At 43.3% G+C, this 27,406-nt stretch overlaps 2 protein-coding genes across 3 annotated transcripts in view; one reads left to right on the forward strand and one right to left on the reverse strand.

The window, feature by feature from the left end:
• Positions 1 to 27,406, forward strand: part of IFT140 (intraflagellar transport 140) — a 114,700-nt gene that overhangs the window by 55,537 nt on the left and 31,757 nt on the right. The gene's annotated exons all lie outside the window — the stretch shown is intronic.
• Positions 1,671 to 18,547, reverse strand: TMEM204 (transmembrane protein 204). Its single transcript, XM_088451901.1, has 3 exons — positions 17,730 to 18,547; positions 7,738 to 7,893; positions 1,671 to 2,677 (listed from the first exon to the last, which is right to left on the reverse strand). The coding sequence occupies exons 1-3, from the start codon at positions 17,989 to 17,991 to the stop codon at positions 2,433 to 2,435; spliced, it is 663 nt and encodes a 220-aa protein (XP_088308027.1). The 5' UTR covers positions 17,992 to 18,547; the 3' UTR covers positions 1,671 to 2,432.

Raw genomic sequence — 27,406 nt, forward strand, 5'->3', positions numbered from 1 at the left:
GATGGTTAGGGTTAGGCACTAGGAGGAAGATTAGGGCTAGGCACTAGGGTGAGGGTATTTGTGAGGGTTAGAGTTAAAATAAAAAAAATGTGTTGACCATTAAGGTGTTGACCATTTGACCTTGTTGATTAATAAATAAAGTCTCTCACTCGCCTAAAAAAAATTTTGGTGAGGAAAATTTAAGTTTGTTTATCTTGAAGTGGCTATTGATCAGTCAGTATTTATTCTTGTGTCTGTGCATCCTTAAGCCACCAGGATAACAAATAAGGATTGTAGCTATGGGGCGTATGTACTGTACACTGGGTGCTGGGTATGTGCTGTCCAGGGGGGCCCACTTCACACACTCTGCACCCATAGACTATACTTACTTCACACAGAAATCAGGTGCCATTTTCTCTCAAAGATTTGTGCAGCACAGAAATCACTTGGAAAATGGTGCCGGTGCCATTTTGTTGGGCTTTGCTTATGTGCAGTAGTCTCTGGCACAGTGCTAGAATCTGCTCAGTGCATGCGCCAGCCCGGGGGCCCCCACCTCACTTGAAACGCTGCTGATAGCAACACACTTCGAGTAGTGCCCATATATCATCAATGTATTGGCACAGTGCTCCGTCTTCCTGTTAGATGGTGTAAAAAAATCTGCAAAATCCAACATGTTGACAATCCTCAATTCGCCCATTCCGACCCAAAACTGATCGGAATCGGCGAGTTTGGGATTTGGAACATGTTGGAGAAACCAAGTTCGGGAAAATGGATACGGGTCAGTGAATCCGTGCTATGAGCCGATTGAAGTTTGGGCCCCTTTACACAGTGATTGATATAATTTTATACTAAGTTGTGCTTTGTTTCACACTATATATCTATTTCTTTTGGTTACTTGTTTTGTGTATGGTCAGTTTTAGACAGACAACACATTATTTTATTATAGTTTTTTTTTAATTTTGGAAATTCACAATATAGCTTGTGTTATTATTATTGGCAATGTAGTTGCGTTATTGTATAATATTAATATTTCTGTGAAAATCCTGTGTATGGGGTCTGATTACTGAGCAGTCTGGATTAAGGTACAGACAAAGCACACAGATCATATTTTTACGGATGTCTCTTGAATTACGATTTCAGCGTTATTGAATTTAAAGGGAAATGACCTTAAATGTCTTCTGTTAGGACATTGTTTGTGCAGGAGGCTGATGCCTAAAAGGAACTATAGTATAATGCAACAAGTTGCTTCCATAGAGATGTTTGCACAGCACTTAGGAAGTGCTCTTTAACTGTGGAGTCAAGGGGAAAAAATATAGGTTTTCTTTGTTTTAAGAACCTGCAGAAGATTGTGCTAAACGGAGAAGGCATGAAATGAGTTCTGGAGGTTGAAGGGTTGATTATTAGGACTGAAGATTTGGTAAACTGGAGGATACTAGATTTAAGGACAAACAGTGTAATCGAGCTGCAGGGACGTTCCCGGGTCACACAGCGCCAGCCCGGCCCATTCATTAGAATTATTACTGCAGTTAGGTGGATGGTGCAATCGATGCACTGTGTGACAGGTGCTCATTGGTTGTCTAAGGCCCCCATACTCTACCTGTATTTTTCGTTAGAGTATTTACACAGTATGTGCAAGTAACATAAAGCTGCATATCATAAAACACTCAAAAAAATAGCCCTCAAACCTTAAAAAAGTTTTTTTCCCTTATTTATTAATTTTAACTTTACAAAAACAGGTGATAAATAAAGCAAAAATTAAAATATATTGTTATCGGTTATTTTCATACATTAACAGATTATAAATATATATTGGTAATTTTAAAATTTGGACCCTCCAATGCATAATAGACAAATGATCCCAGGTCCAGTATGTTACATCTGTTCTGAAAGACAGGAGTAATGATTGCTTATAGCTTGTTTCATAGATGGAGATTTGCGAGTCGCTTTATTGGCTGTTGCAGTTCATCCATAACTTTTAAAGGAAAAGTGCTAAATTGTGTTTTTCATCACAAAGATATTCAAAGGCTGCGAGGCGGGTGGCCTTTAAGGTGTTACTCGGTGGAGTTTATCAACTCTTCATGATACAGATAGAGAATCCACCATGAGAAAGACCAGGAGAATATGGGCATCTCCAGGTGCCAACCATTAGCAGAGCAATTGATATCATCTGTATCCCAAAAAAGCCCAATGATGTAGATCCGTTTATATATTAGTACTTTAGTGATCACTATTTCTCCAGGTAACCACATAAGCAAAGCATCCTTTCCACATAGCGAGGGATCCACAGTCTTTGGTTGACTGACCTGATACGTCTGTATGCAATTATGCATTTGGTACTTATAGGTTTATAACACTTTACTCTTGACGACATTGATTGTTTTTGATGTTTGAGAATATTAGATTGCTCTGGATAGCACGTCCCGCCTTTTCATATTGTATGCTACATGCCGTCATCAGCAGGGAGACTCAACATAATCATTGTCTAGGCCTCTGCGGAAGCGAGCTGTTAGCGTACGGCTGATGACTATGACTCGGGGGGCCATGCAATCCTCCCGCCTGTGGAGGATGTTCCAGATAAGGATAGCAGCTGCCAAAGTTGCCAGTAGGCAAGCACCGATATCTAGGTAACAGGACCAGGATAGATTTGTGTGGGGTCCAATCCGGTAAAAGGTCACCAGTCCTATGACCAGAACGAAACCTGCAAGAGAATGGGACAAGTTGTATTTGTATTTTGTATGTCTTTCAGGTTCATGGTTGAAGTCAGTCAATATGGGACATTTTTAACATATTACTGTATTATCGGTTATGACTGGTTACCTAAGGTGTCTGAGTTTGGCAACGCCAAAGCTTTAACTGGATACTGTAGATTTGTTATTGTTTAATGAAAAAAAATAAGGGTTTAGAAAACTTTTTGAAAATATTTGGAAACCTCCAACATTATGCACTGTGGTTAGATATTTACAACTTTCAAAGCCTCGGTGCTAATATCATTGGGTTCTCTTCCCAGCTGCTATAAACTGGTTTCTCAACTAGGGTCCTAGGTACCACCAACAGGTGAGTTATTAACCCCACACTTCACACAGAGAGGAGACCTGCAGACGTGGTTTGTTAGGGGTAGTTGAGTTAAAGAGCAGGGATGAAGTGCATATGCCGGCGGACGGGATGCCGGCCGTAAAAATACCGATGCCGGAATCCCGCCGCCCGGAAAAATGAATGAGACCAGGATACCGGCGTCAGCAACCCGGCTGCCGGAACCCCGAACAAAGGATCCGGGTAAGTATATGCTGCTGAGGGATGGGGGAATTAGCTTTAGGGTCCCCTGTTGGGAAATTAGGGTTAGGCTGCGGGAAGTGGGGATGGGGCTAGGCACCACCGGAGGGAGGTTAGGGTTAGGACCCCCCGCCCGGGGAGGGTTAGGGTTAAGCTGCGGGGAGGGGGGCTAAGGATTAGGCACCACTGGAGGGTAGGTTAGGGTTAGGCACCCCCCGGGGTGGTTCGAGTTAGGCCGCTGGTATTTCATACCCAACCCAAAGAGCACCATCTCCCCATTAATAATGGTAAAATCAACATTATAATGGACAGACTAGACTAGATGGACCATTCAGTTGTCTTCGACTGTACTAGGTGGTTTAATGACAGCCCTGACCATCGCCTATAACATCTTAACCTGTAAAATTCCATGTTGTCCTGAAATGTATATGTTTTCATTTATTTGGGGCTAGAGGTTGCATGGTCAGTGCTTATATTCACACTTTGGGGCAGATGTACTAAACTCTGGAAAGTGAGAGTGATAAACTGACAGCCACTCAGCTCCTAACTGTCATATTACAGGCTGTGCTTGAAAAATGACAGGAGCTGATTGGCTGTCAGTTTATCACTCCATTTTATCATTTTCCAGAGCTTAGTACATCTCCCCCTTTATCCTTAACTGCTAATCCTCACTTCTGTGTAGGGAGTCCTCCTCTGTAGGGGGCCTACAGAGGAGGACCTGATTAATGGAGCCAATGCAAAGCAGAACGTTCTTTCATTTCTTGGATTGTTCTCGCACTGCGCATTCCACGGTAACAAGTGATGCTTGGTTGTACATATATCATCTGCATCTCTTTACGGCTAAGGGCCGTATGCAATTAGAAGCGAAAAGCCGAGATCCACCTGTTGGAAACTTATCTCTATATTCAATTCCATCCGCTTTTCACGTACGCGGAAAGTCAATGCAATGTAATAGGCGAAAAAGATTTGCCTCTGAATAGAAGGAGAAAAGAAGTGTAACATTTTTATTTTGGGGTGGGAAGGTGGGGAAACCACTCAGCACCCTTGGGACAGCCCCCAAAGGACAACTGTGTCAAAAAATTCCAGGAAAAAACTTCCCCAAACACCCCAAAAACGTACTTTCATTTTGGGGATGAAAAAGCACAAAGTGCGGGAACAAATTCAAAAACTAGTGAAATCAGTTTCTGGGGGTGCTCTAAGAAGGGGCCAAGTGTTTTTGGGGTTGCAGTTGCTTTTATGACGGAGGAATTTCACTTTCATTAAAACTTCACTTTAGAGACATTTAAAGATGCTTACACCCATTTTCAGGTCCCCCAAGTCTGCCAGGGCTACTTATTTGCTCCCGAAAAATACTGCTTTATGCCATTCTTTACCACTTGTGCAAAGACGCTAATTAGAGGCTATTGTACCAACTTAAGTACCCCAAACAGTTTTATTGGGACTAATCGGGCACAAAATTGATCCCCAATGTTTCTGCATCTTTTTGGGGGGTTCAGGCTGATTTCCTGGATTCTGACACCACTTTCCGCCTGTCCTGACTTCGCGTGTCTCCGTTTTCGCGTCTTTTGGAATTGAATATGGCGAATAGCGGGGATGTGCAAAATACATTTCCGTGGCCAAAAGACGCGATGTAGGCGAAAAGTCCGGCAGGCGGAACTTTATCGCAGGTACGAAACTAATTGAATACCGCCCTAAGTAGGGGTAACTAGACAGTAATGGGGCGACTTGACATAGGCAGTGTTCAGTGAGGGCTTGCCGATGCAGCTGCGGGCCATGCAGAGTTGGACAGAAGTGTAACTACTCCCATTTCTAGGCGTATCATTTACACGTATTAAAGGGTGGTGCAAGTTCTCCCTGATGATGATGAAGATGACGCCTGTAAAATAAGTGTACAGATGGGGCGGTCTGGCCATAGGGAGAGTCTACGTACGTGAGAAAATGTGCATTTATTTTCACAGACGCAATGTAGGAGCATTTGTGGCCGATTTGCATACAACGTGGCAATGTCAGGACCCTCATTTCTACCATGTCATTTCACTGCTACCCTTGCCGGTGTCATTTTGTATCAACGTGCCAGCATTATACTTACTGTACTGGGTGTGGCAGAGGCCTAATGTCACATAAGAGGGACTCCGACATTCAGGTATTGTGTGAGGGATTCATGTAACTACTCTCCAGCAGTGTAGCAGTGCCAACTAGATGGGCAGAACCAAAGATAAATACCAGAGGGCACATGATGAAGGATGCATTGTAGCAGCACACTGCATATAGTGGGCATTATATTGGCTTGTTATGTTCTACAAATGCCACCACAGCAGCAGTACACATCAGCAGCACTCCATACTCTCAGCTTGGCCTCTGTCGCTCTGCATGTTTGGATTGGGAAGGAAACACTCTGTGTTGTTATTTAGTCTCCCATGGCACACAGCGGCATGCACGCTCCCCGCGGCTATATTTAGCCTGCCCCTAGCTTCCTCTTTCTGTGCTGCAGGCTGCTGTGAATGTTGGGCTGAGGGACAGAGACTGGAGGGCGCCAGGATGTCCCCATACAGGAGGAGGAAATGCCTGTTACTACCTGTTATGCAAACTGGGCCTTGAAAGCTTGGACATGAAAATGGAGAGGGGGGATTTGGACAGAGAAACTGTTGAGGAAGTAGATTAAAGGGGTAGTCCCGGTGCGTGCCATAGTGCGATAATGGAAACTACTTGTATAACGGCACAAATGACTGGACCTGTGCTAATACTGCAGGTGTTCATGGATTTAATATCACTGACCTCATCAACTGCAGGACAGATATGTCATTTGGCCGTGGCCTCATGTCTTATGTGCATATTTCTTCTAATGATCACGTTAATGCTGGTAATCATTCAAGAACAACACATACATTTATTGGTTGAATGGAGGATAGGAATGTTTCTTTGCATGATCTAGAGAGGCCTAAGTGGTTGGCATGCAGTGTATCCAAGGGACATTCCTATCACAGGGCCTGCTGCTACCCCCCTATCATAATAATAGTTCGGGGAGATTTTGGTGAAAGGTTAGTGAAGGATTCGGGGTCATTGGTAAGAAGACTGTGGATGTGTATGTACATGATAAAACGGCAAAGTACAGAAATTGAAAAAGACAAAACAGTGAGGGCAGATTACTTTAAATGAGCAACTTTACTCCAAGTGCTAAGATGCAGACACCACTTGCAGTGAACATAATCCTTATGTAGATATTTGCACTCACCAGGCTTCATCTTCTCTGCTTGTATTAAAATTGTGTCCTATGCAGGTGGTTCTAGAACCCCCACAGGTGAGGCAGCACAGATAATAGGCTCACTTGTGTGCATGGAGCACTTTCCTTCACTGAGACATTTATGGCCTGATTTGGGGCATGATACATCTGTACCAGCATTTCCCTTAAGCCAACTCAGAACCAGGCCCTAAGTCTGACCTACTGGTGGATATACAATCTCGGGAGACCTTTCCAATCCCCATCAACTAATATACCTATTGTCTTCTAGAGAATAGTAAGGGATTGGATTTATGATCTATCACCATGCATCTATATCCATACAAGTTCATGGTGCCATTGAAGACTTGTGTTACACATGCTGACGTTTCTTTCATGAACGGCACCAAGATACATATTTGTCTTGTCATGGAGTTTTTTTTGGGTCAATCCAGTTACCCGCGTAAACACCACGAGTATGAGTGAGCGTGACAACAGCCATACTTTATGGCAACCTGAACTTGCTCAAAAACGTTCGCACCCCAATAGGGCTGTGAGCAAAAATGGGCAAATTCGGGCTTGGAGTGGGGTGCGAGATGTGGTGCCGTTGCTGCAGGTTTAACGCCGTGGTAACGGCAACTTGCATCCTTTGTTGGTAATCGGATTGATTTATTTGTGTCCTTAGTGTATTTGGTTGTCTGTTGATGTGTCATGTCATTGTCTGTCTGCTCGTAGTGTTTCTACTGTGGCCACATTGCAGTCCTGTTGTTTGATGATCAGACAACTACGCAATTTTCCATTGCTTATACATATGTGCCAGAGGTCTTTGTTTTCCTCCGCACATCCTGGCAGCACTGCCCCAATCCTCATGTCTTTATGATTTAGTTTACAGCATAATGTTTCACAGGTAGCGCAGGAACTTGTCTCTCACAACAACTGAGACTGGTGACTTAGGAGATAATGTAGAGGGCAGGTTGGACTTTTTCTGGCTGTTTGGAAACGCCAGCAAAGAGTGACTGACATCCAGCTGCTCTTAGACGAGCCAAATATAACAGGATTAATGTGTTTGAATCACTGACGGAGGGACATGCTGCTACACATTAGTGTACTTGAGTGTGTAGCCTCACATTAGTGTACATGAGTGTGTAACCTCACAATAGTGTACATGAGTGTGTAACCTCACAATAGTGTACATGAGTGTTTAGCCTCACAATAGTGTACATGTGGACAGTCTGAAGAGAGAAGTGTTTTGTGTCATGAGTCGCACTTACTTGCAAGTTGAAATACAGCAGCTATGGCTTCTTCCCACCACTGAGAATCCTGGGAAATAATCGGCAGCTCCATGAGACCCAGGAGGAAAATGAGCTGTCCAGCAGTCAGGGCTACCGTGGCAATCAAATTGCATGCCCTCATCATGTCAAACTGTACTGGGAGGGAGACAAACCAAGATACAACATGTCACTATACCAGTTATATATATATATATATATATATTTAATAGTATATTTATATTAGACTAAAGAACTTGGAGCTAGTTCTAGGTAATATAGGGGTTAACATATTAAGCAGTGAAAAGTTGCCCATAACAACCAATCAGCTTTGAGGTTGTATAAAGTACATTCTATGAAATGATTGGTAGAAGCTGATTAGTTGCTATGGGCAACGTCTCCTCTGGTCCATCTCTCCAGTATTTTCACTGCTTGTTACATAAACCTCGCAATTAACAGAAAGTAAAGTGTAGAAAACGTTACTATATATCCTAAAAACCCATGCCCCCTCCATTAAGTAAATAGAGGGGGAGCCACGTGCCATATTTTGTGCCTGAGTCTAAGTATCGCACAAAAGTGGACGCAGGAACAGCGTGTATTGGCGGCCACCCGTCTGTGAGTTTATGTAAACGGCCTACAAACGTCTTCCCTTGTGTACATCCGTGCGGCCGAATGTGCAAGGCCTGAGACGCCCACTCTTAGCACCGTGCTCACTGTAATACGGATTGGTGCGTTCTTATACGCTACCATCGGTTGCACCTTCAAAACTAGCACCATCCCTATGGCAGGGGCAGTGTCTTATCATGGTGTCCTATACTTACGGCCGTGCATCTGTGAATGTAGCCGCTTGCATGGACAAGCCCGCAACACTCCCATAATACACCCACTGAACGGATCATTAATTGCGTGCAGTACTAGCCAACGCCCATCACGTTTCCGACACCTACCTGATACTATCTGAATTGATTGCAGAAGCACCTTTGTGTGTACACGCTGTGTAACACATGCGCTGTAGGGGGTTTATAGAAAGTTTTGCTCATACGCAGTTGCAAATAATAATGTGAACATCGGCATTGCGGGCCACTCAGAATCCCAATGCCACCCATTGTTCTACAATAGGACTGTACTGAAGTTCTCTGTGAGCTATTGGCAGACTACTCCAGTAACAGCAGCATGCTTCTTTACTGTAGCATGACATCATCATTTAAAGGCACAGTACAAACAGCAAAATGTAAGGTCACAATAGGTACATAAATTACAGTAAGATACAGAAATAAGAGTGAAAATGTTTGCCCCATGTTTGTGTGGATTTTCTACAAGTTTTGTGGTTTCCTCCCGCACTCCAACACCATACTGGTAGGTAACTGGCTCCTGATAAAGGAATGAACTCATCGTAATGTATATGTGTCCATGTCATAGGCAATATAGATTGTAAGCTCCACTGGGTGTGTAATATGCTTGCGCTATATAAATAACTGGTAATAATGTACTGATTGGATATGTCCATATATAAGGTGGAAAGGGGACCTCTGTCAGCCTGCGTATGCATTCATTTTCAGATCTTACTGATAAGTACCCATTTGGAAACAAACAAAAATGGCAGCTGCTCAATCAATCTAGCAGTACTAATCAGGTGCATGAAAGGGAGGGGTCATACTAAGTAGAGAAAGGAGGGGGATTTAACCCCCTATTGTACCTCAGCACACTGAATAATACCTGCAACAATATATGAAGACTATATGGTCATAGAAATTCAGAGATATTAGTTGCATGCATTTGCAAACACATGGGAGGCTGCTGGGCCACGTCACGGCTTCTCTGTTACCAGCAGTCCCTAACACTAAGGGGTTCACGTCCGGGACGCAGTGCACCCCAAAAAACGTCCAGCCCAGGACCCCCCCAGGGCATCACAAGAAAATGGAAAAAGAGTGACAGTGCAGTGCAAAGTATAGCTGTGTGTGAGTAATCATTAAGTGTGGAATGAGAGGTTAAAATATATGTGAAAAAATACATGAATAATAAACAAACATAAAAGGTGATGTGAAAAGCAACTATGTGTATTAAGTGGTGATGCCTGAGGAGGCCCAACCAGACCAGTCCCGGGGGCCCTACGCCCAAACGCTCACCCCAAATGTAAAATATCCCAATTATAAGGCCTCATGATAAAGGCACATATATAATTTTGTCAAATGTAAGGCCTCATGATAAAGGCACATACATAAATGCATCCAAATTGAGAGCCAGCTTACCTGGGAGTCACCCCTGGGAACTCCAACTAGCACTACTAGAACCAGCATGCCCTACTAATGCTGGCTCCTTCATGCAACTCATAACAAACAAACAAAAATGGCAGCTGCTCAATCAATCTAGCAGTACTAATCAGGTGCATGAAAGGGAGGGGTCATACTAAGTAGAGAAAGGAGGGGGATTTAACCCCCTATTGTACCTCAGCACACTGAATAATACCTGCAACAATATATGAAGACTATATGGTCATAGAAATTCAGAGATATTAGTTGCATGCATTTGCAAACACATGGGAGGCTGCTGGGCCACGTCACGGCTTCTCTGTTACCAGCAGTCCCTAACACTAAGGGGTTCACGTCCGGGACGCAGTGCACCCCAAAAAACGTCCAGCCCAGGACCCCCCCAGGGCATCACACGAAAATGGAAAAAGAGTGACAGTGCAGTGCAAAGTATAGCTGTGTGTGAGTAATCATTAAGTGTGGAATGAGAGGTTAAAATATATGTGAAAAAATACATGAATAATAAACAAACATAAAAGGTGATGTGAAAAGCAACTATGTGTATTAAGTGGTGATGCCTGAGGAGGCCCAACCAGACCAGTCCCGGGGGCCCTACGCCCAAACGCTCACCCCAAATGTAAAATATCCCAATTATAAGGCCTCATGATAAAGGCACATATATAATTTTGTCAAATGTAAGGCCTCATGATAAAGGCACATACATAAATGCATCCAAATTGAGAGCCAGCTTACCTGGGAGTCACCCCTGGGAACTCCAACTAGCACTACTAGAACCAGCATGCCCTACTAATGCTGGCTCCTTCATGCAACTCATAACAAACAAACAAAAATGGCAGCTGCTCAATCAATCTAGCAGTACTAATCAGGTGCATGAAAGGGAGGGGTCATACTAAGTAGAGAAAGGAGGGGGATTTAACCCCCTATTGTACCTCAGCACACTGAATAATACCTGCAACAATATATGAAGACTATATGGTCATAGAAATTCAGAGATATTAGTTGCATGCATTTGCAAACACATGGGAGGCTGCTGGGCCACGTCACGGCTTCTCTGTTACCAGCAGTCCCTAACACTAAGGGGTTCACGTCCGGGACGCAGTGCACCCCAAAAAACGTCCAGCCCAGGACCCCCCCAGGGCATCACACAAAAATGGAAAAAGAGTGACAGTGCAGTGCAAAGTATAGCTGTGTGTGAGTAATCATTAAGTGTGGAATGAGAGGTTAAAATATATGTGAAAAAATACATGAATAATAAACAAACATAAAAGGTGATGTGAAAAGCAACTATGTGTATTAAGTGGTGATGCCTGAGGAGGCCCAACCAGACCAGTCCCGGGGGCCCTACGCCCAAACGCTCACCCCAAATGTAAAATATCCCAATTATAAGGCCTCATGATAAAGGCACATATATAATTTTGTCAAATGTAAGGCCTCATGATAAAGGCACATACATAAATGCATCCAAATTGAGAGCCAGCTTACCTGGGAGTCACCCCTGGGAACTCCAACTAGCACTACTAGAACCAGCATGCCCTACTAATGCTGGCTCCTTCATTCCACACTTAATGATTACTCACACACAGCTATACTTTGCACTGCACTGTCACTCTTTTTCCATTTTCGTGTGATGCCCTGGGGGGGTCCTGGGCTGGACGTTTTTTGGGGTGCACTGCGTCCCGGACGTGAACCCCTTAGTGTTAGGGACTGCTGGTAACAGAGAAGCCGTGACGTGGCCCAGCAGCCTCCCATGTGTTTGCAAATGCATGCAACTAATATCTCTGAATTTCTATGACCATATAGTCTTCATATATTGTTGCAGGTATTATTCAGTGTGCTGAGGTACAATAGGGGGTTAAGTACCCATTTGGTTCAGAAATGATCTGGCCCTGTTCAGCCCAAGCACTAGTGACTGTTTCTTGTCCATTTTGGCCTAATTGAATAGTAGTTCTCTTGCTCAGTACTTGGGTAGAGTGAAATGGTTCCTAACATGGCCACTTTAAACCTTTTTATAAACACCCGGTGAGCACAAGTTGTATTTTACAGCAAAGATGCAACGCATAAATGATACAAGTTGTAAGAGATTTCATAGGAGTGGACACAGTCATAGGGAAGGGGACCATATCAGAAATATAGAGAGGACATACAGGAATGAGCAGAAGTTCTAGGGAGAGGTTACAGACAGGTGGAGATATAGTTGTCTTTCATGGTAGTGTGTGATAATGTATGGGATAGTATGTGATAATGGGATTAGTGTGTGATAATGTATGGGATAGTGTGTGATAATTGATAATGTATGGGATTAATGTATGATAATGTTTTGGATTAGTGCGTGATAATGTATGGGATTAGTGTGTGATAATGTTTGCTATTAGTGTGTGATAATGTATGATAGTGTGATAATGTGTGGGATTATTGTGTGACAATGTATGTGATAATGGGATTAGTGTGTGATAACGTATGGGATAGTGTGTGATAATTGATAATGTATGGGATTAATGTATGATAATGTTTTGGATTAGTGTGTGATAATGTATGGGATTAATGAATGATAATGTATTGGATTAGTGTGTGATAATGTATGGGATTCATTTATGATAGTTTGTGATAATGTATGGGATTAGTGTGTGATAATGTATGGGATTAGTGTGTGATAATGTATTGAATTAGTGTGTGATGTATGGGATTAGTGTGTGATAATGTTTGCTATTAGTGTGTGATAATGTATGATAGTGTGATAATGTATGGGATTATTGTGTGACAATGTATGTGAAAATGGGATTAGTGTGTGATAATGTATGGGATAGTGTGTGATAATTGGTAATGTATGGGATTAATGCATGATAGTGTGTGATAATGTATGGGATTGGTGTGTGATGGGATGTAGTTATGAGACTGGCGGACGTGATGCCGCTGGTCTAAATCCCGTCGGGGAAAGCCCGACAAGGGATTTAAGATAGGCTCCGAAATACCGACACCTATCTTAATCCCGATGCCGGAATCAAGAAGGACATCAGCCCGAACGAGGTAAATCTGGGGTGCTGTTAGCCGTGGAGGGTTAGCGAGGTTAGCGTTAGGTTTTTTTTGGGGGGAGGTTAGAGTTAGGCACGAAGGGGGGAGATTTAGGTTTAGGCACTAACGGGGAGGGTTAGGGGTAGAAGGGGGGAGGGTAAATATACTTACCCGACCCCTGTATTTTGACAGTAGGCATCCCGATAGCTGGCATTACATACCGATTCCTGTGTGATAATGAATGGGATTAGTTTTTGATAATTTATGGGATTAATGTGTGATAATGTATGGGATTAGTATGTGATTATGTATGGGATAGTGTGTGATTATGTATGGGATAGTATGTGATTATGTATGGGATAGTACGTGATTATGTATATGATAGTATGTGATAATGTATGGGATAGTGTGTGATAATGCATGGGATTAGTGTGTGATAATGTATGGGTTTAGGGTGTATTACTGTTTGGGATAGTGGGCCTGATTCAGACCCGGTCGCAAGCGCTATGCGCTCGCAACCGGGTCAATGGTGGACCAGTGCGCATGCGCACGACGGAGCCGGCTCCGTTGTGCGCATGTGCGAGACCCGGATAGCGACGGGCACTCCGTCACTCCGGGTCTCGCAACAAAGGGGGCGAGCTGTCGATGTTGAGTGACAGCTCGCCTCCTTTGGTGGGTGGGCCGGGGGAGTGGCTGCCCAAACGGAGGCGTTCCCATGTGAACGCCTCCGTTTGGGGGCGGCCCCACTGACATCACGAGTGATGTCAGTGGGAGAGATTTCGGCTCTGTTAGAGACTAAATCTCTCTGGGGCTTGCAGCCACGAGACCCTACCACAAGGGTCTCGTTGCAAGCCCGATGGTCGCGATGGTCTTGACTTGGTCACTCACAACTATGCGAGTGGCCTGGAGGCCGTTCTAAAAAAAAAAAAAAGACCGGCCCTGATTCAGAGCAAACTCTCTATCAGAGCGTCCAGCTCTGAATCAGGGCCAGTGTGTGATAATGTATGGGATTAGGGTGTGATAATGTATGGGATTAATGTATATTATAGTTTGTGATAATGTACTATATGGGATAGTGTTTGATTATGTATGGGATAGGTCGTGATTATGTATGTGATAGTATGTGATAATGTATGGGATAGTGTGTGATAATGCATGGGATTAGTGTGTGATAATGTATGGGATTAGGGTGTGATAATGTATGGGATAGTTTGTGATAATGTATGGGATAGTGTGTGATCATGTATGGGATTAGGGTGTGATAATGTATGGGATTAATGTATGATAGTGTGTGATAATGTATGGGATTAGTGTGTGATAATGTATGTGTTGGGATAATGTGTGTTAATGTATGGGATAGTGTGTAATAATGTATGGGATTAGTGTGTGATGTATGATAGTGTGTGTCTGTGATAATGTGTGGGATAGTGTGTGATAATTTGTGGTAATGTATGGGATAGTGTGATAATGTGTGTCTGTGATGTATGGGATAGTGTTCTAGTTGGTGTAATGTATGATAGTGTGTGAATCTGATAGTGTGTGATAATGTATGGGATAGTGTGATAATGTATAACAGTGTGTGATAATGTATGGAATAGTGTGATAATGTATGGGATACAGTGATCATGTATGACCGTGTGTGATAATGTTTGGGACAGTGTTATAATGTATGATAGTGTGTGATAATGTATGGGATAGTGTTATAATGTATGATAGTGTGTGTCTGGGATAGTGTGATAATGTATAGGATAGTGTTATAATGTATGACGGTGTGTGATAATGTATGGTATAGTTTTATAATGTATGACAGTGTGTGATAATATATGGGATAGTGTTATAATGCATGATAGTGTGTATTATTCAATGAATACTTTTTTTTGTCTCATGTGTCTCTGCAAAGCCAATGTGGGCCCCATTCAGGATCACACAGGGGCCTGGAAATATATAATGTTTCCGGTCCTCTGGATGAAGTGGGTTGGCATTATGGTAAAAGGATTACTAGATCAGGTCATGTCAGAAGGCCAGGTTGATATTCGCAGGTTCACACAAGACAGCAGTCACACAGGTTACAAGATACGATCGAAAGTTGTAAAATGATCATTCACAGACTGAACTGGATGGGAGTACCTGGCTTGTGAAGAGCCCCCTATCATATAACAAGCTGTACACTGTGTAACAGGCTGCTTTCTACATGTGGTATTTGACCTTTAGGGGAGCAGCAGAGGGGGAAGGAAAGTGGATGATGAATGTTTTATTACTAGTGACCTAATGCGTGCTTGCATTTTCTGTTTAACCATTTCCATGCATCACATCGCAGCTCCCTCTGTACTCTGGCAACGTCACAGGAAGGGGTTAAGGCCCATAATCCACATGATACAATCAGTCAGGCCTGATAATCCCTAGGCAGGGGATCTCATTTTTTTTACAACTGAAATCTATATATTCCAAGCAAACATTTGCTGCAGGCACCAGAAATAACTGGTGCTGGAGCATTCTATTATATCGCTGTCTAACCCACTAGTAGGGGTATATTTACTGAAGTGCGGGTTTTTAGAAGTGGAGAGGTTGCCCATAGCAACTAATCAAAATCTAGCTATTATCTTCTAGAAGGGTAGAGATAAATGTTAAGTAGAATCTGATTGGTTGCTTTGGGCAACATCTCCAGTTCTAAAAACACGCACTTTAGTAAACATACCACGTAAATCTCATCTACCTTCCATGCTTGGGTCTAAAGCCTTATAGCTGATTTAGGTAGATAACGGACAGTGGCAAGCAGACAGCTCAGCTTCATATACTATCAGTCACACATACTGATAAGTCTGACACAGATTGAATTGTCCCTCCATATAACAATGTCAAAATACATATTATAATATAACCATGAGATAATATTGGTAAAAAAACAATTCTCAGTGAATGCCAAGTTCCTATGTCATGCTTGTTACATTATATTTTTCTTGTTTCCCCTGTAATAACTACATTCTTAGGACACATCCATTCTTGTGCATTGGCGCAGAACGTGTCCTAACACAGTCCTTCACGCGGAGCATTCATCAGCTTCTCCCACAGCCCCCCCCCAATATATGCTTTTAAGGGTGCATTATATACAATATTAATAAGATAATGCGTAGTAGTGTTTATTTTAATGGTGTAACAATTGGTTTAGTGTTTTTCTATCCAGAAAGCACCTGGGAGGGGTTGGTTGAACATTGTTCTCAGTGTGTGGAAAAGTGTATGTTTCCAGGACTTTTTATTAAGGAAGAATTTGGTTAAGGATTCAAAAATGGATTCCTATGCCACTTTAGATTGTTTTGCAGATGGCATGACCCAACTTTTCTACCATTTAATTGAATATTTTTATATCTCCATTGTAGAAGTACTTAGTATTCTAAAAACAATAAGATGACCCAATACTTACTTTCTGTGTTACAAAACAATGCTTATAGAGTATTTGTAATTTAACATTTTAAATATATTTTTTTTTATGTTCCCTTTACTAAAATGTAAGATGAATGTAATAATTTACTTGTCCCCTCACTTAGCTGGCGGGTATCACCAAAATCTTAGACCTGACAGGTCTTCTTTAATAAAATAAAATATTCAACTTCCAATTGTAAACACATTATTAAATCAGAACGGTACAATGTGTCCCAAAGTGACTATAAGGCATGCCTCCGCTGTGCTGATGGTGTACTCAATGCTGTGTACTTTGTACTGAATACATTTTCCAGGGTTACACAAGGAGTTAAACTGTCTGTATGACTCTGGGACTTAATAAGGTCATTTGTTTATTGTGGCTGGTGCTCTCATGTGTGGTTTTCAGTAGATATAATTATTGGAGAACATCAGCCAACACTTGGTTTTATACTATCGCTGTAACTGAGCTGCATTGGTTAAAATGATTTGCTTGGTCTGCAAATAGCTTCCCTGTTACATTTATGCAATCTGGATCATTAGAAAGTTGATCTTTATTAATGACTTAATCATGAAATAGAGAATGGAACTTATTATTGTTTCCGAAGCAGCACTGGTCCAGCACACATTAAAGTCAGCCTATGGAGAGGCTCTGCTAATGAGGAGAACAAGAGGGTGATGCATCCTGTCTGACCCCAGCTAATAGTGACATTAAGTACAACATATCTGAAGACAGAATTTTAGAATGTAAGCTCTCATGAGCAGGGCCCTCCATCCTCTTGTTTCTTTCCTCCCCTAATATCTAGTAACTTTGCCAATTGGTAACACTATACTGTAACTATGCCTGCGCATGTTATTATGTACGTAGGTTAATCCAGAGGCTCCCACACTTCGTCTGCAAGGCACTATAACAGTCCAGGTTTTAAGCATATATACATGCTTAAGCACAAGTGACTTAATTAGTACCTCAGTCAATTTGATTTTACCACCTGTGCTCAACCATGGATATCTCTAAAACCTGAGCTGTTGTGGTGCCTTGATGACATCGTTTGGGAACCTCTAGCTTAATCTACCACATTGTTTACTCTATTTAGTATCTTTGCCCTATACGGCCCTGCAGAAATTTGTGGCTCCTTATAAAGAAATGCTAATAATAAGATTTGACTTACTATGGACATAATAAATCACACTTACCTGAGATCTATTTGAATAAATGACTCCATTGTCATCCAGATTAGAAGACATATGAGTATCGGACATTACAGGTATATATTATACTGTATATACTGCTGCATAGATACTTACACTTGACTGTGTTCCGGGATTCTTGTAAGCCAGATGGCTCAGATCCCCAGCCAATAGATTGGCACACCCTCTCCTCACCCTGTCCCGGTCGGGTGCCTACCCCTCTTCCAGCCAGGCACATCTTCCAGAGACCAACACTGCGCTTACGCCCTTCCTCCATTGTTTGGTACACCCAGTTTGGCGTGAAGGCAGCCACATTGTTAAGAATAAGGGACACCAATGCCACCGCCACAGCCGCTGCCACTAGTCTTTGCATGCCCATCGCCTGTAGCCACCAAACCTCTTAAACAGGATGAGCCCTGCTGTGCTGCACAGGGTCAGGAGCTGCTAGAGGACATCCCCACTCATTTTGAGAGGTGAGAGCCCCCCAGAAATGGCACAGCCAGGCAGGCTGGCTTGGAAGTCCCATGAAAGGCAGATGCAAAGTATGGAATCCACCAAGTTTTTGTCTCCACTCTATCCACACTCCTGCAAAGCAACCCCCACCTCCTGGACTCGGAGATGCAACAGCATTCCCGCCTGGACCCCACCGAACTAAGAGCCCCCACGAACACTGGAAATCAGATTCTCTTCTTCCCACGCCCCAAGAAGATAGATGTGTTCCAGATGTGGCCCCTTTCTGTCCACTCACAACCAACGTGGGCGTCTGTTAAAGTCACTTAAGAGGTACAACAGTTTCCATATGTAAAAGAAGGATATAAAAGCCTTCTGCAGATTTCAAGGGTGAAAGTGAATTTGAGGATCAGAAATCCCTCTTTGTCCTTGCAGCTCTTAGAGGATGGATGCACAGAGCTCAACAGTGTGTGTGTGTGTGTGTGTGTGTGCGAGGGATGCGAGTCACAGGGGCTGGGGAGGTAGCAGCTGATAGGAAGTTTTTGTTTTACGGATATATATATTTTTGGCATGGGATTCTGTTAATTTGTTTCCTAACTGTCTCTCTCGGAGCAGAGGAAATGGTTGTTTTTTTTGTTGCTGTGCTTCCCACCCCCCTTTCCTCTTTTCTCCCAGCTCACCCCTCCCCATTGGAGAGTTTTGGTCAAGCTTTGGGTGTAGATAGAAATTCTGCAAAGAAACTCAAAGCAGGATGCATTTCCTGGAAGGCAGATAGCCCCATCTTCCCTTCCCCCTAACTTCATCCATCATTTATTCATTTTTAAATAAAAAGCACAGCCTGAGGGTTAAAAGAACATGGGGTAATTATTACTATCTGATGTTAAAGCTACTTCATGGAGGTGGTTCGAAGACAGGACTAGTTTTGAAGCTAGTGTGTTCTCTAATTTAATTAATAAATGCATTCTTTAGTAAAATAGCTTAAAGATACAAATTTGAGCTAAGTCTGTAGCATCCAATCAGAAATTAGCTTTTATGTGATTAGAGCAAGTTAAACAATGTAAGCAATTGTGATTGGTTTGTTTTAGATTTGCACCTATCAGTAATATTGCTGGTCATAGCTCACTGGGGTGCAGCACAATAAGAGCTAGGGTAATGATCCCAGGCCCACGGTATAGAACAAATGAGGGGAACGCTCCTCAGGGGGTAAATTTACTAAAGTTCAATTTGAAATTTTTATTAATATCTTAAATCTCTTGAGATCGAATTGAAATCGAACAGCAAAATTCCTTTGCAAGTCTCAAATTTGCTAAGATTCTATTTTGCATTCGATTTTCAAATCAAATTCAATCTTGTTTTAGTTTAAGAAGGGATTTGATGTTAGATTTTGCATGTTCATGTACAAATCAAACACCAAATCCCACTCCAAAATGAATTTCAAATCCCCAAATGAATAGACCTGCTTCATGCTTTCATATTCAGCATGAGCAGTTCTATTTGACACAGATGCATGCATACATCAGTGAGATGCATGCGCATGTATCTTAGTGTAAAATGCTTGTTAAGTGTTAATTTCTAAAAAATATAATTAAAAAAAAAAAAATGACGTGGGTTTCCCCCCTCAAAGCACAACCAGCCCCGGAGTTTGCATAGCCTGTCTTTATTGTATAAATACAGGGGAACAATTGCGTAGGGTTCCACTGTACTTAGCGCAACAAGCACCAGGCTCTGAGACGGTCCTGGTTCTGGAATTACAGGGGGAAAAAAGCGTGGGGTTCCCTTGTAATTTCCATAACCAGCACCAGACTATTTCTAGTGGGGGGGGGGGTAATGCCACAGCCAGGGAAACCCTATCACTGGGTTTCCACGGCCAAAGCATTACCCCTGACCACTAGTCAGCCCATGCTGGGGATCCCTGGGGAGTTGGAGACCCCCCCCCCAATAAAGTGGTCCCTCTCTCAAGGGCACCCCAGGCCTAGACTGACAGACCGGGGCTATCCCCGGCACCCGTGGGCGCTGGGTTGATAGTCTAAAAGTGTAGTGTAAATTTAAAAGTGTCAACTTCGTCTTTACCAGTAGAACTGCAGGTCACAGCAAGCCTCCCCCACATGCTGGTACTTGGAGAGACATGTCGGCATCCTCTGTCTTCTTAAAATAAAAAAAACAAAAATACCGACCCACGTACTCAGGACCATCCTCGAAGGATGGTACCTCATGAATGACTGGCTCAGACGCGGCATTTCCCTTTGAAGTGGTTGAGCGTTCATTGGCTGAGAGAGGTCAGTCTATGCCTCTCTAAGCCAATGAACGTCTCTCACCATTGAAGTCAATGGTGAGAGCCGCAGGGTTACTAAAGGTTAGCCTGCGGTTCTCACCATTAACTGCAATGGTGGGAGCCGTTCATTGGCTGAGAGAGGCGGATGCTGATCTCTCAGCCAATGAACGCTCAGCCACGGCACTTCAAAGGTAAATGCCGCATCTGAGTCCGTCATTCGGTTGGTACCATCCTTCGAGGATGGTACTGAGTATGTGGGTCGGTATTTTTCCTTTTTTTATTTTAAGAAGACAGATGATGCATGCATGGAGAAGAGGACATGTCCAGGTATTGTAGTTGAGTATGTGTGTATAAAATGTATACTGTCACAGTGTGTGTGTCTTGTCTTTCTTTTAACAATGTCCCGCATGCTGGTACTTGTGGTTCTCCAAGTACCAGCAGGCTGGGGAGGCTTGCTGGGACCTGCAGTAGTACTGGTAAAGACAATGTTGACACTTCTAATTTTACACTACACTATTACACTATCAACCTGGCACCTACCACCCACGGGTGCCGGGAATAGCCTCGGGCTATCAGCCTGGGCCTGGGGTGCCCTGGAGAGGGGGAACCCCTTTATTGGGGGGGGGGTCCCCGACTCCCCAGGGATCCCTGGCCTGGGCTGACTAGCAATCAGGGGTAATGTTTCGGCCAATGATGAGGTTTCTATGGCTGTGGCTTTACCCCCCCCCCCGCTAGAAAGGGTCCGGTGCTGGTTAAGGAAATTACAGGTGGACCCCACGCTTTTTTTCCCCTGTAATTCCAGAACCAGGACTGGCTCAGTTTCTGGTGCTGGTTGCGCTAAGTACAGGGGGAACCCTACGCAATTTTTCCCCTGTATTTACACAACCAGGACAGGCTATGCAAAGTCCAGGGCTGGTTGTGCTTTGAGGGGGAAAACCCACATCATTTTTGTTTAGAAATTAACACTTAACAAGCTTTTTACACAAAGATACATGCATGCATCTCACTGATGTATGCATGAATCTGTCAAATAGAACTGTTCATGCTGAAATCGAAAGCATGAAGCTCTTCTATTCATTTGGGGATTTGCAGTTCGATTTTGTGTTAGTTTTTAATTCGATTTGCAAATCAAATGTTAGTAATTGAAGGGATCCTATATTCTTCAATGGGAAAACATCAATGTTTTTCAGAAGTTCGATTTTGAAAGAATTTCATTTTTCTGTTCGATTTAACATTCGATTTGGCCTTTAGTAAATCCCCTCTAAGAAAATCGAACCAAAATCGAATGGCAAATCGAACAGAAAGCAAAATCGAACCTTTGTAAATATACCCCCCAGGCTTGTAGAAAAATCTTCAAGTTTTTATTGTGGCCTAACACAAATAAAGATTAGTGCTGGGGTAGCAATTAAAGCAGAGTATCCAAACTCCAAAACATATTTCCAATATAAATTGCACTCACCAGACTTTTCTATACAGCAGCAAGATCCTTTATTGGTTTAAAAAAAAAAAAAAAGCCATAGAGCGAATCAAAGTTTCAGTCCTCACTGGGACTTTTGTCAAGATACTTACACTACTTTATGTTAATACAATTGTCTGTACGGCTTTGACGTATAACTGCATCGCCCACTGTTTTTCAGTCCGCAGCCGCCAGCCACCATCATTGTTATCGCCGCTCATCATTGTTATCGCACACTTGCCCCATGCTGGGTGTAAAAGATCCATTAAAACAGGCATCCTTTTTTCACCCGCACGCCTCAGAATAGCATGGAATTTTGGCTACATGCCCACGTCACTCGCGCAAAATAGATGTCTTGTGTGCGTTGCAAGGTAGCAACACTGTTGCCACCCAGAAAGGCCCATTTCGCGGACACTCAAAGACCTGTTCGTGCCCACGGAGCCTCTGTGCATGAGCCGCATGGTGCGGCACATGCACAGCTTGCTAAATTCCCTAAATGCGTCCGGATATGGAGCACTGAGGTACACGGTTGGATTCCCACCAGGGTCCTATATGTGTGGAGTTTGCATGTTCTCCCCGTGTTTGCGTGAGTTTCCTCCCACAATCTAAAAACATACTGATAAGTTAAATGGATTCTGACAAGAAAAATTTACCCTAGTGTGTATGTGTGTGTGTACATGTGGTAGGGAATATAGGCCCTGATTCAGAGCCGGACGCTCTGACCAGAGCGCTCGCTCTGAATCAGGGCCCACCTCCATAATTATAGAGCGTCCTCCTGGACGCTCGTATAGCTGTGGGTCACCACCCACAGCCTATACGAGCGTGCAGGTTGATGGTCGTGATGGTCTTGACCATCGCGACCATCGCCACTGCGAGCCGAAGTCTGCGGTTGAGTTTCTCAACCGCAAGGCCCGGAGTGATTTTGGCTCTATCAGAGCCAAAATCACTCCCACTGACATCACTAGTGATGTCAGTGGGGCCGGCTTCTGATGGTAGGCGTTCCCGTCTGGGAGGCACGCCCACCAAAGGGGGCGTGCTGTCAATCAACATCGACAGCACGCCCCCTTTGATCAGACACAACGAGCGAAGGAAAGTCCTTCGCTCGTCGCATCTCGCGCATGCGCACCATCGACCCACTTGCGAGCGGACAGCCGCTCGCGAGTGGGTCTGAATCAGGCCCATAGATTGTAAGCTCCACTGGGGCGGGGACTGAAGTAAATGACTGAAATAATCTGCACTGCGGAAAATGTATACGCTGTATAAAATAACTGGTAATGAATAATACCCTGCCTGATTGCTGTATCTGAAACCTCTTGGAACTAAGGGCCTGATTCAGACCCGGTCGCTCTGATAGAGCGCTCGCTCTGAATCAGGGCCGGGTTTTTTTTAGAACGGCCTCTTGACCACCCACAGCTACAGCGAGCGGCCATGATGATGGTTGCGATGGTCAAGACCATCGTGACCATCGGGCTTGCAACGTGACCCTTGAGGTAGGGTCTCGTGGCCGCAAGCCCCAGAGAGATTTCGGCTCTAACAGAGCCGGAATCTCTCCCTTGACATCACTCGTGATGTCAGTGGGGCCGCCCCCAAACGACTGGCATTCTCATGGGAACGCCTCCGTTTGGGCAGCCACCCCCCCGGCCCGCCCACCAAAGGTTGCGAGACCCGGAGCGACGGAGTGCCCGTCGCTAGCCGGGTCTCGTGCATGCGAACGACGGAGCCGGCTCCGTCATGCGCATGCGCTGTGGGCCACCATCGACCCGATTGCGAGCGCTCGCGACCGGGTCTGAATCAGGCCCTAAGGGCCTGATTCAGGTTTGGGAATAGAGTGAGAAATAGCAAGTAACTCTGTTCCTTGGAAAAACCATATTGCAATGCAAGTTGTACTTAATACATAATACATAATTTTTTTTGCATGCAGGGTAAATACTGGCTGCTTTTCAATGCAGCCTACAAATACTGCACAGCTTTATTTTTACACTGCAATTTAGATGTGAGTTTGGACACATCTCTCTGCACATTTTAAATCTGCCCCCCTGCAGTGCAACATGGTTTTGCCAAGATGCTCATTTACTTGCAATATCTTATTTCCAAAGCTGAATTAGGCCCTAAATTCCTAGTGCACAGCCTGAAACCTGAAACCCTCTTTTAGTGAATGAGATGTGCAGGCCATGCAGACCATGCCTTCAACCGTATTCCAGCTGCAGGGAGCTGCAGTTGCTCACTTCATATGCAACCAAATCTGAAATGCGACTTTTGATCCAGACGCAATAGACTTATTGGTGTGTATTTACTAAAGTGTGGAGTATTTGCCTATAGCAACCAATCAGATTCTAGCTAATATCTTCTAGAAGGTGTTAGATAAATGATACGTATAATCTGATTGGTTGCTATGGGCAACATCTCCACTTCTAAAAACACACACTTCAGTAAGTGTACCCCCTTTGTGTCAAATTTCATCTTCACATCACATTATCATTCTAAGCCCAGAAGAGGCAGCTAGAGAGGCCTCCCCAATCTCATAGCAGACGGAAATAAATTCTCTCTTCCAACAAAGAAGCAAAATTACATTGTACCCTACATTTAATTATTAAATGTATTTATTTATTGTACTATTCAATATTCCCTACATTTCATAGACAAATGAACAGGTGGAAGCAGAGAACAAAAATGAAGGGTCTCTGCAACTGTGCATTTGGGAGATGTTAGAAAATGTTATTACAACATTTTGTTTCTATTTTCAACTTAAAATTATCATTGCAATGTCTTTTTTCGAATTGTGACATATATATATATATATATATATGTATATATATATATATAACATACCGTGTTTCCCCGATAATAAGACACTGTCTTATTTTTTTTTTGGTTCAAAAAAAACACCATAGGGTTTATTTTTGGGGTAGGTCTTGTTTTAATTAACATTGACAGCAGTGCCCCTTATGCAGCCCCCCCCCCGTAGCAGTGTCCCTTATGCAGCCTCCCTTATTGCAGTGCAGGCCCCCCTGTAATTGATCCCCCACCCATCAGTACAGTGCGGTACTTACCTGACTCGCCGCCGTCCGGGATGTCCCTCTCACTTGCGCGTTGACTGGATCTAACACGATCCAGCAGGCGCGGCCGCACAGGATCCTCAACGCGTGGGTGACGTCATGACGTCACCCGCGCACTGCATGACTGGGAACGCTGGCCTCTTAAGCATTCCTAGCTCAAAATGATATTTTGGTAGTTCTTATTTTCGGGGTAGGGCTTATTTAGGACCGGGTTACAAAAGTAAGGGTAGGGCTTATTTAGGACCGGGTTACAAAAGTAAGGGTAGGGCTTATTTTCGGGGTAGGTCTTATTATCGGGGAAACACGGTATATGGGACGATTCAATAGTTTTGCGCGCACCCTGCTGGGCGTTTATATGAATAGGCACCCGATGGAGCAATTCAATTATTTCTCCGCTCAGGCGCCGCACAAAGTGACTAAACCTGTCTAAAGAAGTGGTTAGGGCGCCCAAACAATGGACTTTGCACACATTTCTTCTCGCACCTCAGGAGGCTACGAGAAGAAATGTCACCCCACAGCTTTAGGTGTCCGAATGGAGCAACAATTGAATTGTTCCGTCTGGCACACAATCGTATAGACGCCAGTGGGGGGCGCCCAAAACAATTGAAACGTCCCCATATAGTCACAGGAGTGAACATTTCTGTATTCTTTTGGAAAATGACACAAAACCTTTATGGATTGAAAGATATTTTGAATTTTAACCTGCAATAGCAAATAAAGAAGGCGCATCTAAGTCTCTTTAACATACATACAGATTCAGGGATCTTTCTAGTATATAAATAGCACCTGTCACCCACTGTATACGTACAGTAGGTCATGTACAAAGCAGAGACAACATTCCTTGGCTCTGCACCAGTGCAGCTCATTGGTCGGTCTCGCTCTCTGTAGTCGCCTCCACAAATAATGGTGCGTTTCGATGTGTTTAAAGGTACACAGTTTAAAAGTGCAACTAATTCAAACCTCCTACCATTTAATAGTACCCCTTTCAATAAGATAACATTGTGGGGCTGATGGAGGGTAGGGTGCAAAATTGGGCATAACTGAGATTTGAAAGTAGCTCTTACGGTGAGTTCCAGTAGCCTTAAAGACCCGTTCTGTTCTGCAACTGCTTCATACACGCCCACTTTACGATAAGAACATGTTACAGATCCTTACCCCTGAGTTTCACCCATGTGTTAATGTTTTAAGCCACTTCCCTTATGTGCAATATGTCACCTGCAAAAGCATAGTATTGCACAATCACAGAAGCATATTCTGTGCCCAGGAGACAAAGGAAACACCAATCTGTGTCAGAGGCTGCTCGTAATCAGCAGATCACAAACAATTTGCTAGCTGCAGTGACCATCGTCAAGCGTTATGTGCACCAGGCAGAAAGGCAAGTTTTGCCCGGGAAGTTTTCTATTACTTGCATGCAGGGGTTAATTAGGTCCCACTTAAAGCATAGGACGAGATCTGATGCCCACCAGCTGTGGTAACATCATTTTGAGTAGTCTAAATGGCCATGCATACTTCCACGTTACAAAGAGTGCCTTAGAGATGTGCCCTCTACAGCCAAGATCCCTGCTTCCTACAATGACATCTCCTTTCTTCATTACTTGAATGCCCATGTGGGCTGCAGTTTGTGGGGCGCACCACAAGAACCCTCAAGTTAAGGATTTACGAACATTGTCGAAATATTCACAGTTGTCTAGAGACCCATAGTGTATCAGAACACTTCAAGGTTACCCATGGTTGCAACCCCAAAGGCCTCAAGTTTACGGGGTTTGACAGGGTCATTTATAACTGGAGGGGAGGCAATAAGATAGATGTCATAAACTGCAGAGAAAGCAAATGGATTTATGACTTGCAGACTCTTTATCCCGAAGGACTCAATTTAGACCCCTAAATCAAGTAATATGGGGAATTATTCCTATAAATGTCTATGGAGCAATTTCTTTTGTATATACAATTATATATCTCAAGGATAAAATATTATGGTTATATGTCAATCTCCAAAAATTAGTTAACTTTGATTAATATGATTCTCATTTCAGAATTATTACCTAATTCCCGTACATAATATCTTGAAATCCCTTCATTTTTCTTATTTGATTTAATTTAATGTTTTAATATATTGAAGTCTAGGGCCCAGGTTTCCGAGACAATATCTAATATTTCATTTGGTAGTTTATCGATAATCCCAATTAATGCCATGTATATCAAGTTGCTTATAGTTAATTGTCCCACCCTTCACAAACTGTGCTGAATTGACACATAATTGAGTTATTATTATTATTTGACAACTGAGACAAATGTTATATACTATATATAATATATACTGTATCTTCACTATATGCAAAATGGCCACTGTCACCTTTGGGGACAATTATAGCAGACGATATCATGATCTCAATTCTCATAATATGAACCATGGTGTTCTATATATGAAAAACCTAACCAAAAATGGCCACCGCCATGATTGAGGACACACAAGGGAGCAAGCTTGGCTTGGTCCTATCTCATGTAACCGGAGGGCGTGACTAATATTCTAATGATGTGTCTGGACTCACAATGACCTACA

This window comes from Taudactylus pleione, unplaced genomic scaffold (genome assembly GCF_031769625.1).
Source record: "Taudactylus pleione unplaced genomic scaffold, aTauple2 ptg000032l, whole genome shotgun sequence".
In the NCBI taxonomy this organism is placed as follows: Eukaryota; Metazoa; Chordata; class Amphibia; order Anura; family Myobatrachidae; genus Taudactylus; species Taudactylus pleione.

Coding starts and splice junctions, on each gene's coding strand:
- TMEM204 (XM_088451901.1), bottom strand. CDS start 17,991: ATGGGCATGCAAAGACTAGTGGCAGCGGCTGTGGCGGTGGCATTGGTG. Junction 7,894..17,729: donor ATCCCGGAACACAGTCAAGT/GTAAGTATCTAT, acceptor TCTCCCTCCCAG/TACAGTTTGACATGATGAGG. Junction 2,678..7,737: donor TGCTGTATTTCAACTTGCAA/GTAAGTGCGACT, acceptor ATTCTCTTGCAG/GTTTCGTTCTGGTCATAGGA.